At 30.1% G+C, this 14,224-nt stretch overlaps 1 protein-coding gene across 3 annotated transcripts in view; it reads right to left on the bottom strand.

The window, feature by feature from the left end:
* Positions 1-14,224, bottom strand: part of Trappc11 (trafficking protein particle complex subunit 11) — a 44,291-nt gene that overhangs the window by 19,948 nt on the left and 10,119 nt on the right. For all 3 annotated transcript variants that reach the window (XM_078031024.1, XM_078031025.1, XM_005329230.5), the window contains 14 exons: positions 12,791-12,890; positions 12,326-12,399; positions 10,640-10,736; positions 8,716-8,849; positions 7,902-8,049; positions 6,082-6,175; positions 5,061-5,140; positions 4,884-4,962; positions 4,747-4,801; positions 4,279-4,424; positions 3,997-4,058; positions 3,764-3,896; positions 3,038-3,168; positions 24-179 (listed from right to left, as the gene is read on the bottom strand). In XM_078031024.1, the coding sequence (XP_077887150.1) occupies positions 24-179; positions 3,038-3,168; positions 3,764-3,896; positions 3,997-4,058; positions 4,279-4,424; positions 4,747-4,801; positions 4,884-4,962; positions 5,061-5,140; positions 6,082-6,175; positions 7,902-8,049; positions 8,716-8,849; positions 10,640-10,736; positions 12,326-12,399; positions 12,791-12,890 (1,489 nt within the window). The remainder of the gene's footprint in view (positions 1-23; positions 180-3,037; positions 3,169-3,763; positions 3,897-3,996; positions 4,059-4,278; positions 4,425-4,746; positions 4,802-4,883; positions 4,963-5,060; positions 5,141-6,081; positions 6,176-7,901; positions 8,050-8,715; positions 8,850-10,639; positions 10,737-12,325; positions 12,400-12,790; positions 12,891-14,224) is intronic.

Below are 14,224 nucleotides of genomic sequence, written 5' to 3'. Positions count from 1 at the left end.
TTAAAACAAGTTCTGCAACTAACCTCAATTTTCTTTCCCACATCTTCAGTTTTTGCAACAAATTTAAATAACAGTTTTCTTGTTTTACCAGGAACTAAACACATCCTTCCTTGGGTCAAATTTTCCAAAACTTCACTTGCTTTAGATGCCTCTTCTATTACACAGAACTGGTTGTATTCCTGAAAAAGAGGTTAGCAATGGTCATTTACAAAGGCTAAATAATGTCACCTGTTTTGCTAACATTAAAAGCCAAGTGCTTTAGAGCTAGTTTAGTTTTAACTCCATGCTATTGAAGCATTACAATGGGTTATTAATAAAAGGAAATATTTTAATGCCAAATTTAGGCACTTATCTACTCACTGTTGCCATAAGAATAAACAGTTCACTAAACACAACCTGATTTCTGAAAATACTTAGATATCCTTTTTGTAGAGAGAGAAATAAGTTGTTTATTGCCCCAATGCTGTGCAACAAAGAAGAGCTTCTTGAAGGGCTTACTTTTCACATGGCTTCTGAGACACTGCACTGTCTCCTACTTCTCATCCTCTTTGGTTACTTTCTGGTTTTCCCTCAAAAGCCTTTATTCTTTACTAGGTCCCTTGAATTCAGGGGTCCCACAAGTTTTGGTCCTTGGCTTTCTTTCAGTTCTATTGTTTTCTCTTTATGTTTACTTCATTAGCAAGTTTGTGCATTTATACATATTCTGTACCTTTGTGCTAAAATCTCCCACATAAAAATTATGGTAGTCTGTTCTTATTTCCTTAACTACAGGCTTATAGGCATGATTGTCTAGAGAACAAAATCCCCTCACAACTAAGTCAGCAGATCCCAAACTGAATGTGTATCTTTCTTCCCAGAAGAACATACTTCTCACAAATAGATAAACAGAGACATCATTCATGTATGGATCTGCATAACTGCCACATTCACACCTGTTCATTAAACATCAAGAGCTTCCCAAGATGAATTACCTTCATAAGAATTTCTTACATAGTTCAATTTTTATACATTTCCTATGAGTTTCATTTCTAGTGTATGCTTATAAAACTTAGGCATTCTACTTTTTTCCTTATGATCAGCATCTTGAATTTCAAATAAACTATATTCAGAATATACTTTAATGTTTAAAACTTTATGTAGCACTTAAATTATGGAAGTAGTTTATGTTTCTTATTTAAAATAAAGAAAGAAAAATAAGTGGAATACTAAGACATTAAGGAAAAAGTAAAATAAGAGTCCCTAGAGTAACATTCTAATTTCAGACTTAAGAGTATTTCATGTTGGGAAAAAATAAATAAACAAAAAAGACCTATCCTTGTGGAACTATGATTCTAGTAAGAAAAATAAATAATTTACCAAATGATTACACATACAAGCTGAAACCATGGCTGTCACTCTTACTATAAAGGGTTATGAAAGATTTGCTAGGTCCACCTCGTGACCTTTGTTCATCCCATCCCCATTCCTTACTCTCTCTGTTCGGTCAAGAATTCAGATTTATCTATTTTCAAATGCCTCTTGCACCTTACATCTCCATTCCTGCCACTAGCATCCTGATTCAAATCCTCATATCTTGAAGCTGGGTTAATACAAACAGCCTTTAATTAGTTTCCATAACATCATTTCTTTCCTTCTATTTTGCTACTACAGAAATTTGTTAGACATAAATTCCATGCTCTTGCTTTAATATTCTCAAACTAATTCAAAGAAATCCCTGGGTAAGGGTTTGAAGTTAAATAAAATATGCTGATTTTGGGGCAATCTAGGTCCATTTAACCATTCTGTTAAAGACATTTCTCAGTTTGTATGAATTAAATCATATTAAAACAGATAATGTCCTTTCCTTATTACCATCTAATAACTAGAACATGGATAAAAGAACAAATAAATAAATAAATCTTAAATGACTTCCATTTATTATTTAGTCTATCTCTGCTTAACTCTTCAAGGCTCCTGTAAACCATCAGGACTTATTTCCCACCACCTATGCTTAAAAACTCTCTGGTCTTTTGAGGTCATTGTCTTGACTTATGCATAAATATAGAATGTGTACTCCTATTTCACTGCACTGTTTTCTCACTGTCAAACATATTCTCCCCTTTCCATCCTTTTATACCTATCTTAGTACCATATTCATTCTTGGAACTTCCTTTCTTTTCTTGGCAAATAGATTTCTAGGTTATACTACACAATTCAGTCTTCACTATCTACTTGAACAATATGTGAGTCATTAGTCCCTGCTCCCAATGCTTACATTGTGATGGGATGATATGCTATAATCTTTCAAGTTCAGAATACTACTCTCAATAGATGCTTGTTGGTTAAAGGCTCAATATACTTTCTGGGAGAACAAAAGAAAATTATCCGTCAAGTGAGCTTGTAAATGAAATAGCTAAAATGTAATCTATAACTTCATTTTATTATTTCATACTTTGAAAATGTTCAAGTGCATGAAATATAGTATGTTCCCATTTCTTCAAGAAAAAAGTGGCTTATATATTCATAAATGAAAAATATCTATATTACTCAAGAAGTTAACAGAGAGAACCTCAAGAATCTCAAGAGAATAAAATTGGAGGATTATACATTTAATCATTTACTTATCACTTTATAGCCATCTATTCCATCTTAAATTTTTTAATATTAAACATGTATTTGTTCTATAATATCCAAATAACATTAAAATGAAAATGGAAACAAATGATTTTGAAAATTGGATTATATTCAATTCTGAATCTTATTTGAAATTAAGTTAGACATTATAAATATATACACACATGGAATTCTTAATATTTCATAAACAAGAAGTAAAAATAAATAAAACTCAAGAGTAGGGAAAGTATAATACTTGACTTGATAGAGTTCAGAAATATAAATAGATAATTTATATTTATATATTTATGTTACAGACCTTACTGAAGTTATTTATTACTATGAAACCATTAAGACCTAAAATTCACTAAGTTCATTTTATGTAGTTAGAAAATGCAAGCTATAATAATAAACACAATAAAAATACATTAAAAAGTACTATTACCTGATTATTAAAGCTGACACAGAGTTTGGAAAACCTAATGGGATGTGGACAATCAGCCTTCAGATAAATGTCAAACTGAACAGGAACATCAACATGAAAACTTGGGGCATGAAATTTGGCTTTGCATTGTACTAGAAGTAAAACAAAAAGAGCTGAGTTATACACTACCAGATACTCACAACCCAAACACTTTATTCTATGAATTATATTTACTCAGAAGAGACCCACTGGCATTCTTACTGATTTCTTACTTAAGGTATTCTTACAGGCTGCTAAACTAAGACAGTTCGACAGACATAAATGTAGCTCACTTTTTAAAAATGAACAAAAGTTAAATAAGTTTCAAAGCCGTCTTTAATTTTAAAATCAGTATTGCCTCTAAAATGTCAGTGACAAAATTTTAAAGTGAAAAGAACCATTTTAAGATTAACTTGTGTCAAAAGACCTGACTAGAAATCAAAGCATAAACCTTTTAAGTAACTGCCTTTTCAAATTATGCCTGAAGTACATAAATGAACAAAGTATGTTTTAAGACATAAATCAAACATTTAATATCTTGACCTAAGACATTTAGGAGAAATTTTTTTTTAAATCACAATTTAGCCATAAAATGATTATACTTTGAAAATTCTTTCTTGACTTTTATATTTATTATTCTACATCTATTTATTTTATAGTAAGAAGGATGATTTCCCTAAAATAATATTTTAGATGCTAGCAACCTACCAAATGGCACAAAGTCCTGTACTCCGATTGTGAAAACATTGCTGCCGGCCAGAGAAACTCGGTCTGCCCACAGCTTCTGAGCAGTTTTCACAGCTAAGACATCACAGTCAGGTTCAGGATCTGGAATTTCATTCTGCATCAACACAGAGGTAAACATTTGTTCAATCAGTTGGAAAAAATATCTAGGTATACATGTCCCTGAAACATATCTTACACAAAGAATTCCAACCTACCATTAAAACATTTATGAGGTTCTTTTCTATACGAGATTTCTGATCATCTTTCAGAGTTGAAGCTAAAATGAAGAAATAAAATTAGAACTAAATTCACTATCCTGCTTAATGTTTCTATAATAATTTAGAGTAATACCTCTTCTAAAATGACTAAGCACAATGACTTGCACATAATCCAAGTACTACTAAATAGCTTAGACTGAATTATTTTTCCAATTAAAAAGTTTAATGAAGTGAAATAGTTCTGTAGATTGGATTTTTACTAAAAGAACATCACACTACCTCTTCCAAGGAGTTCTAGGGAATAAGTAATGTAATCCTTTAATTGGGCCATAAGGTAGGAACACTTCAGAGCTGTAGTCAATATAGATGTAAGCAGAGTCCACCATCCTTCACTCCGATAATCACACATCACATAATCCAGCAATCTAAGGGATGACAAGGAGAAGGCATAATGAAGAGCTTCACAAGAAGGGTTTGAAGAGTTCTTAGAGATAACAAAGTGCTCGTCTCATTTTATATTAATGTAAGAAAATCTTACTGAGATACAGGTATTTTTCATACTTAGTTAAACCTGAGATTTCCTAAAACTCTGAAAAAGATAGTGCCAACAGAAGGCACTTGAAAAATATCACAGAAATGGAATATAATAGAAATATGGAAATAATAAATTCAATATAAAGTTCTACTTCTATTTCACTGTAAGGTAAACAGAATACTTATTAAAAATAAATAGTAAATAAGACTCACTTCAAAGCTTTGGTATAATCCTTTGCATAATAATATTCCTCTCCCATCTGAACCACTATGAAAGGAAAAAAAGACTTATGTACATAATTTAAAATTACTCAAAGTTGCATGAATTTTAGCATGTTATGGATACATACTTAGATGACTTTTCATTCTTGGACACTTATACTTTTTGAATTGTGCAACAGCATTACTCAGGAGAGTTATTATTATTTCCTGTGAAAAGATAGAAAGTATGAAACATTTAAATAATCTCATTTTCTTGAATTCTGTAAAAACTAGTTTATATTGAGGGGGAAAAAACAACAACTTACAGAGTGAACAACATTTCTCTCCTTCAGCTGAAGGGCAAGAATTCCCACCTTCTCTTTTTCAGGATCAGAAAGATCAAAACCTGTGAAAGATGAGACGCAACCCATTTTAAACAGCTCATTTAACTTAAATCTTCACATAAATATAGTATGTGTACACTCCTGGAGTCCTTTACTGTAATATAATGTATTTAAGATTATCAACTATTCTAGACTCTTCAAGATTCTAAGGCAGCTTTATTAACAAAAACTTCATTGTGATCTCTGTTTTGCAGAGAACATTAATGAGCTCAGTGTTCTTTTATCTAGTGGAATCATCTTAAGAGTAATATTCATATCATTCTCTACAAATTCTCTATAAAGATCAAAGTACATAACCTCTTAACAATTGAGATAGATTCCACTGTCACTGATGTTGCCTGAATTAAAATATGTATAAAACACAAAAAGGATGTAGATAATTTTGGGGAATTTTTTTTGGGGGGGGTACAGGGGTTGAACCCAGAGGGGCTTACCCACTGAACCACATCCCCAGCTTATTTTATTTTTTATTTAGAGACAGGGTCTCAATAAGATGCTCAAGAGTCTCACTAAGTTGCTGAGTCTGGCTTTGAACTAGTGATCCTCCTGCTTCAGCCTCCCAAGTGGCTGGGATTATAGGGGTGCACAATTGTACCCATCTTATAAATTGTTTTTAAAGTGATACAAGTTAATGTTGTTTTAAAAGGTCACATTAATCATTAAAGTTAACTGGAATTAAAAAGTTTCAGTAGTAACAGTGGCTTATTTAAGATGTCTAAATATTTTAATCACATCAATATCTTTAATTAAAAATGACCTATGATATAGTGATACAAACAAATCTAAAATCTAAAAAACTACATATCTGAAAAAAAATGTTTCAAAAGCATATATTTTTATTTCAACAAAATTTTTCTACTGGCCACATTAAGCATAAAAAATAGTGATAGCTATCTTGGCCTTTTGAAATTGAAAAATAAGTGATGGAAAGAAAAATATTTACTTAGTATTCCTTGTCGCCACGGTCTTTGTCCGTAAAAGTCAAGGACGCCTGTTTGTGTTTCTAAGGGATCAGGATTGGGATACATTACAGAAGCCTGCGAATTAAAAATCAAACTTAAATATGAGTTTATCTATCCCATCACAAATGGACTCTTACACAATCTATGACTGAATAAGTTTTCACAAATGCAGACATCAAACATACATTCAAATAACACAGTTGTGAATATTTTTAACATGAATTAAATTTTAATAAAATTTAAATTAAAAATGTTTCATCTAGCATTTAGAAAATCTTATAAAAACTGAACAAATCAATCTAATTTTAACAAATGGTTTCACAGCAACTAAAGACTTTATATTTTCTTTTTATCTTGGCTATAATAAACCAGTAAAAAAATTGCAAAGTATGTTTGATATTTATTCCCTATGTATAAATATTCTTTGTAAACAAAAACATTATTACAAAGAGTTTCAAAGACACAATTTTCTTATCCTTTCTGTTGTTATTAATTCTGATATTGGAGAAAGTGGGTATTTTTTTAAAAGAGAGAGAGACAGAGAGAGAAAGAGAGAGAATTTTTTTTTAATATTTATTTTTTAGTTTTCAGTGGACACAACATCTCTATTTTTTTTTTTTTTTAATGTGGTGCTGAGGATCAAACCCAGCACCCACGCATGCCAGGTGAGCGCGCTACCGCTTGAGCCACATCCCCAGCCAGAAAGTGGGTATTTTTGATAGCAAAATCCAACAGATTTACATTGCTTTCTTTTTCTTCTTTTTAACTTTTCCCTTGGAATCCAAAATGCAATATAAGTGCATTCCTGAAGAATGTGTAAAAACACCCAAAAGCAAAAGGATAAAAATTTAAATTACATTCAGGTGCGGTAGTGCATGCCTGTAATCCCAGCTGAGGCAAGAGGATGGTGAGTTCAAAGCCAGCCTCAGCAAAAAGTGAGGTACTAAGCAACTCAGTGAGATCCTATCTCTAAATAAAATACAAGATAGGGCTGGGGAGGTGGCTCAGTGGCCAACTGCCCCTGAGTTCAATCCCTGGTACCCTTCCCCCCAAATTCTTAAATTACATCTAAACCTTCTATCACTTGTTAAGAAGTAAACATTATTCTTATAGATTTTTATACAAAAATTTGTTATTGATTGGAATAATTTTCCAATTAAATATAATCTGTGCATTTCACCATATCGTTAGTTATTCTTCAAAACAACAGATCTTGCTGAGAATAAACATATTTTAATTAGAATAACATACTTTAACATATTTCCTATAGTTGTTCATCTTCTTTTAATTTATATTATCATTAATACATTTATGAGACTTTAAATATGTCTTGCTACTGATCTCTTAGAATCTATTATCTACTTTGGATTTCTGAAAATAAAATTCTGGGTCAAAAGATATGTTTAGTTTTAAAGCTTTCCAAATTTTTTGGCAGAATTGTCATTTTTTACATTCTGCAATGCCCAGTCCTTCATATTCTTAACATACTTAATTTTAATCATCTTTTAAAATACTGTGTTTGGATTACAACATGACAGCTTAAAAATATAATACATTTAATAAATACAGTTGGAAATCACATATAATAGAAAAACTTCCAGTTAATTCACAGATAAAAGTGAAGAACTTTGGCCTAAACGAAAAATAGTCATAATTCCTAAAACAAAAAAAAACAACATAATTCCTAAAACAATAAAAAACGATTTGGAAACAAATTATAATACCAATCAGTCTTAAGATCTTTCAAGAGAAGATTAATAAATTTCCTAAATGCCAGATAACACAGGAATTGGTAACTTACTTCATGACTACAAAGAGTTTTTGCATGCTGTTTCCGCTCCTGAGCATAATAGGCTGCCTGCTGATAATAGAAACCAGGATTCTGAGTTTGAATGGCTGTTAACCCTAACTTAATAGCTTCATCAAATAAATCTCCAAAGGCCTGGAATCTTAAAAAAAAAAAAAAAAAAAAATCAAGAAATAAAAAAAAATGAAAAGGCAGTTTATTTCCAGTAATTATTCAGACTGGGAACTATGATCTCAGCAACTTATATTAAAATGCTATTGATTCACAGTTAAGACTTGTAATAATTTCTAGTGTATAAGACTAATACACACCAATTTTAAGGTTATAGATAAATTCTAAACAACTCAGTGAGATTTACAGATAAATTCACCTCTTCTTCACTAACAAGTCTACAGATATACCACCAAACTAGATCTCAACATAGTTTTCACTGCTCAAAATACATCCAAGTTTCTGACAAAATTTTCCTTCTAGCAATTTTTAAACATAAGTCTCAAACAGAAAGCTCTGTGACAGTAGGAGTTTTGTTTGCTCGCTGATGTATTCTATGGATATAGATACACAGCAGAAACCAAATGAATGTATGTTGAATGAAAAAGATAGCAATATGAATTAAATGACTTCCATTAAAAAACTGAGCCAATCAACAGATACTATTACCAGAAATATATGTGCATCATATCATTAAAAATCTTATTGAAAAAAAAAACCTAACTCAGTTTAGAACCAAAGTCCACGCTAATTCCATTTCTTCAAGCCCCATGTGTTATTTTTTTTTAACATTCTAAAAGTACAATTTAAAACATACTGTTTAGACATCCATGCAGCATGCTCAAAAGACAATTCCGCACTTCCAATTTTTTTCTTACACAAATCAATGTGTTTTCGGAACTGAGCAATTGCATCCAACGGGGTATTGTGTTGAAAACACAGTCTACAAATCTGCAAAATGTAAAAATCAGCCCCAAAATAAGGGGGGAAAAAAGTCAAAAGACAAATTCATTTAAAAACATGTAAAGTTTGAGAATAACTTTAAAAAGACGGCAGAACTTTATTCTCTGAAGTTCTTTGCAACATAAATTATTTTCTTCATAAGAATAGTTAAGCTAAAACGCAAGGATAAACATCTTTGAGGAATTAAATAAAATAATTCAGCACTTACACTGAATTTATTCTATATCTTAGAAAAGCTTTTTAAAATACAGAATGTTAAAACTTATACCAAATAATTATACCCAGTTATTCCCAATAAAGAACCTAAAGATGGGCTCAGGTAAAGTATTTTCAACAGGCAATTGAGAAAGAACAGATTGACTTTCGGTTTTAGAATTGTCAGAATACTGAAGATTTTCTGTAGCACAAAGTACAGTTACTTCTATAGAAAACACAGATTACAGAAATTTTCAAAAACTTTTCCCTGGGATATTATTTCAAAACAATATAATCTATGTGTATTTGGGGTAAGAGAAAAAACAGAATAATTAAAGCCTCAATTAATTTCCATATGCTTATTATAATTTTCAATTTTATTTTTTAGAAATAAAGGAATACACAAAAAGTGTCTCATCCATTCCTGTCTTTTAGACACCTAATTTTTCTTTCCATAGGCAACCAGTTTCTGGCATATGCTTCCTGATATATTCTACACACAGTATATGTATGTTTATATACATGAACTAATATGCTAACAGCTTGCATGAGACACACTGAATTATGTCTCAGTTTTCTCACCCAACAGTATCTTAGGTACCATTTGATATCTATATATCAGAACTGTCTCATTCTTTCTTTTTTTATTTTTCTTTTAGTTGTAGTTAGAAACAATACCTTTATTTAATTTATTTATTTATTTTTTATGTGGTGCTGAGGATCGAACCCAGGGCCTCACACATGCCTGGCAAGTGCTCTACCACTGAGCCACAACCCCAACCCTGTCTCATTCTTAATAGGTGTATAAAGTTCTACTATTTAGAGTTACAATTTATATAACTAATCACTTACTGCTAGTTTGTTCCCAATTGTTTCCTATTAGAAGATATAATAAGTATTCATAGATATGATTTGCCAGTGTTAGCACATATGTCAAATAAATTTCCTGAAAGGGAATTGCTATGTCAAAAAAAATGTTCACTTTAAATCTACACAGTCACTGCAAAAATATTTTCTACAGAAGCTGTACAAATTACACTTACACTAATAATGAATTGAAGTATTTGCTTGCACATTACCAACTTAAGACCAGACTTCTTTCAAATAAGAGTTTGAAAAATTAAAAGCAAACAAACACCCCTTAATTGCCTGCTGAGGTGGAGAGGGAGCTATCACTACCACATAAAATCTTAAAATGCTCAAACAATGGTTATAAAAGTTTTCTATAGGGTGAATAGTTATACCTTTCTTACACTTGTGCCAATAAACCAAGAAAGGCTTATATAGTTCTAATATGTTGTATCATTTAAAATTCAGTAATTTAGGTAGTTTTCTTCTTACTAATCCTGTTCAAAACTAAACACCAAAAAACTTCCAACCAGTACCTATGAACTCAAAAGGAAAACCACTGCTATTAGGCTGCTAAGAATCAAGGCCCTTTTGAATAAAAGAATACAAAAAAGGAGAGCATCATTAATCAAACATCAACTTTTCAGAGCAAGAACTAATTTTGATTTTCGAGTTTTAAAAAAAGACAATAATACTTAAGATAAATTTCCTGTATTTGGAAGTAGAAGCATTACCTTGTAATTTATAAATCCTGCCATGGTCTTGATTTCCAGAATATTGGTTTCATGAGCTCTCAATTCATGTACAAGATTATAGGCAGTCCTATAATTCCTAATATAAATGCAAGGAAGGTGGTTAATTATGATATAAATTAATTTAAAAAGTTTCCTAAGAACAAAATTATTATAAAGAAGAGATAATTTTACTCAACATTTAACACTCAACAGCTCAATAACAGCATATATTCATCCCCAATGTTTTTAAAAATGATCTATTGATTAATAATATATTTGGAAGGAATTACTGACTTTTCATAAAGAGCAGAACCATTTCCTGTACATTGTCATTAATATCCATCATTAACCAATGGAAGACAAGTTGACAAATGAAAGTTACTTAGAATTAAAATGACAAATGAGCATTCTGTTTAAAAAATACATTTTAAAAAAAATATCCTTTACAAGCTCCTCAAACATTGCATTAGCAAAGGTGATATCAAGACAGAACAGAGATCAACAACTTTTAAAACCTAAGTACATGCACCAGTGAAGGATAGCACTGATCTCAGGCAGTGGCTGGAGAAGAAACATCCTTATTAGGGTGGCTAATGCAGAAGAATAGAGGTGAGAAAGAAGAGCCCTGTTGGAATGGGGCCTACCCTAAGATGGGAGGCAAAGAGAAAATATCAAAACAGGCTGCTCCATAGTAAAAACTATACTCTGAATTTCTTTTTTTTTAAATTTTTTTCTTTGGGGGATTATTTTTTAATAGACCTGAACTTGAAGGTTTTTTAAAATCAATATTAATTGGTGTTAAAATTTAATGGTTTTAACGCAATCCATAAAAATAAACTACATGAAAGCCAATTATAATTATATGAAGTCATTAAGATTCAGAGAACACAACTTGGTGTTTAGCACCTCAACAATAAATAAAAATATGTTTCTACAATATTCTTATGACTAAGAGCTTTAAAATATACTTCTGTTTTTTTCCATCTCCTTAATAATAGAATAAATAATTAGTTTTTCATCCCTTTTATATTGTCATTGTAAATAAAAAAACTGAGTTAAAGTTTAAAAAGAGTGTTTTTTTTTCATTAAGTTATGACTGGTAAAAATAAAGGTTATCTGCTTGGCCACTATCAACACACTGACAACTAATCTCCAAGAACCTACTAGGCAGATCCTTCAAATGGAAAAGGATGTTACCAATGGGCATTATATATTTATAAACAAAGAAATAAAATTAAAAATTAAAAAGAAAATCATAGATGATTGGAATGAAAGTACCATAAACCTTAAAAAAAACCATAATCTGATTTAAATAATATTTAGTTTTTATTTACTTTGGAAATCAGTCTTTTAAGACAAAAATTCCACTTAACAAGCAAAAAAAGTCAGGAAGATGGGGAAAATTTTACACTTTATCTCTTTAGATTATGAAATTTAATTAAATTAGACCCAAAATTTTTATGACACTCTGAAATTTACTTACAATATTGTAATGGAAAAAATGTTTTAAAATCTCAAATTATATTCTATTAATTTTTGGACAAACTAAATATTAAATTCTTGAATCTAATCAACATAAACATTTTAAAATTAATTTCAGTTTGGCTTAGACTCAGAAAGTACCATTAATATGTTAGCATTAACATAAAGATAAGAAAAATTCAGTTTGAAAACTCAGAAACTTACTTCAAAGCATTTTGTGTATCTTGTTTCAACTCACTGAAGAAAGCTATTTTGAACTGATGTCTAACAAATAAAAGCTGGAAAAAAAAAGGATGAAAGAAGCACTATTAAATACATATTTAAAATGTGAAAATTCTAATAATGTTTATTACAAGAAAACATTAAGTATAAAGGAAAATTCAAAACTAACATTAAACTATTATTCCAACAAACATAAATATAGTTTAAAGGTCTATTAAAGTCTATTTTAAAAATTTTTTTAAGGGTAAGGAATTTAAAAACAAATTTTAAGGGCAAAGAGTTTAATTTAAAAACAAGTTAGATTTTAAAAGATTTTTTTAAAAAACTTGAGAAGTACTGAAGCCATTTAAGATATAAACGTATTAAAGACAAGTAATAATGGACTTAAAAATAATCAATAATGAAAAATGTACTCTAGAATGCCTCTGTTATTGAAAAAATATATACCTGGTGTGTTGTTTTATTCAAAAATTCTTTATGAGATTTCACTCTTCTAATCTCAGTATAGTAATAAGTCTGTGCATGTTCATAAAAGGCATTTTCTAATCTGTTATAAAAAGAACATACAAATATTAAAGTTATTTTAAACCAAACTCTTTTCAAGAATCATATTTGTAAGACCTGAAAATAAAATCCTGACAGAGATGTCTATTTTACTTCACGACTGAGAAAAAAAAGGGTGAAGCAAAGTAAAAACTAAATTCTTAGACAAAAATTAAATGTTAAAATTAAATGGTATACACTGAGCAAAATTCACAAAAGTCATTTACAATTATTTATAATACAAGGTATAACATAAAAAGGTTAAGTTAAAATTAACCTTTAAGTCTGAGTTAAACTAATTTTAAACAATTAAAATTAGATTCTAACTTGAACCAAATTATGTTTAAAGGAATAAATTAACTTAACCTGTCAAAGTTTTATAAATGAGAATGATAAGGCACTGACATTTAGATCATCTAACTTTATGACAGCCAGAAATATGTATTTAGGTCATCCTCAATGATTAAAACAACAAAACCAATTAGTATTATTAGAATGTCTCATAAATATCAAGCTTATTTTAGTTTTTAACTTGGCTGTGTACTCACAGATAAACATCCAAATGTTAGTACAGAGAACCGAGAGCAAGTAGGCCTGACAGAACCTATGATTTCCTATAAAGTTTGTTTTGCAGAATCAAATCTTCCCTCCCTTTAAATATAACTGATTAAACAGTTACAGAGCTTTGATTGGAATGGGTAAATGTAAAGCTTTCACCTTTTAAGTCACATATTTCTACATTATTTGAGGAAATTTTTGAGGAAAAATATACATAACCAGTTTCAAAACCGTAAATAAGTAAATGATAGATCTAGTCAAGAAGTGAGGTATTAGTGAAAAGACCAATTCTTTTAGTAAGTATTTACAACTTATGCTCTTAAGGTAATATCAAACAACTAAGAATAATTTTGGGGAAAAACAGACACTGAACTTCTTTGCTCTAAAACAGAAAATCTAATCAATTGTATTATCATTTAGTGATTTCAACTAGTTGAATTCTCACTGTCTATGCTTTTCTGTGATGTTCATTTGCCCCCCACATAAACATTACTTTCTTTCCCTCATCTAAACTTTCAAATACAGTTATAGGTCTTCCTCTCTTCCCTAAAGCCTTCCCCAGACACAACTATCCATTTGTTCTCTGAAATGATATAAGATTGCAAATTATGCAGAATTTACACTTGCAATGCTCTGCGGTATTTTACATAAATATTTTTGGTCTCAATAAAGTAACTCTTTTTTTTCTTTTTATATTTTTTATCTGTAGATGGACACAATGCCTTTATTTATTTTTATGTGGTGCTGAAGATCAAACCTAATGCCTCACATGTGGGAGGT

This window comes from Ictidomys tridecemlineatus, chromosome 14, assembly GCF_052094955.1.
Source record: "Ictidomys tridecemlineatus isolate mIctTri1 chromosome 14, mIctTri1.hap1, whole genome shotgun sequence".
Lineage (NCBI taxonomy): Eukaryota > Metazoa > Chordata > Mammalia > Rodentia > Sciuridae > Ictidomys > Ictidomys tridecemlineatus.
This window is presented reverse-complemented; position numbering and strand designations above follow the sequence as displayed.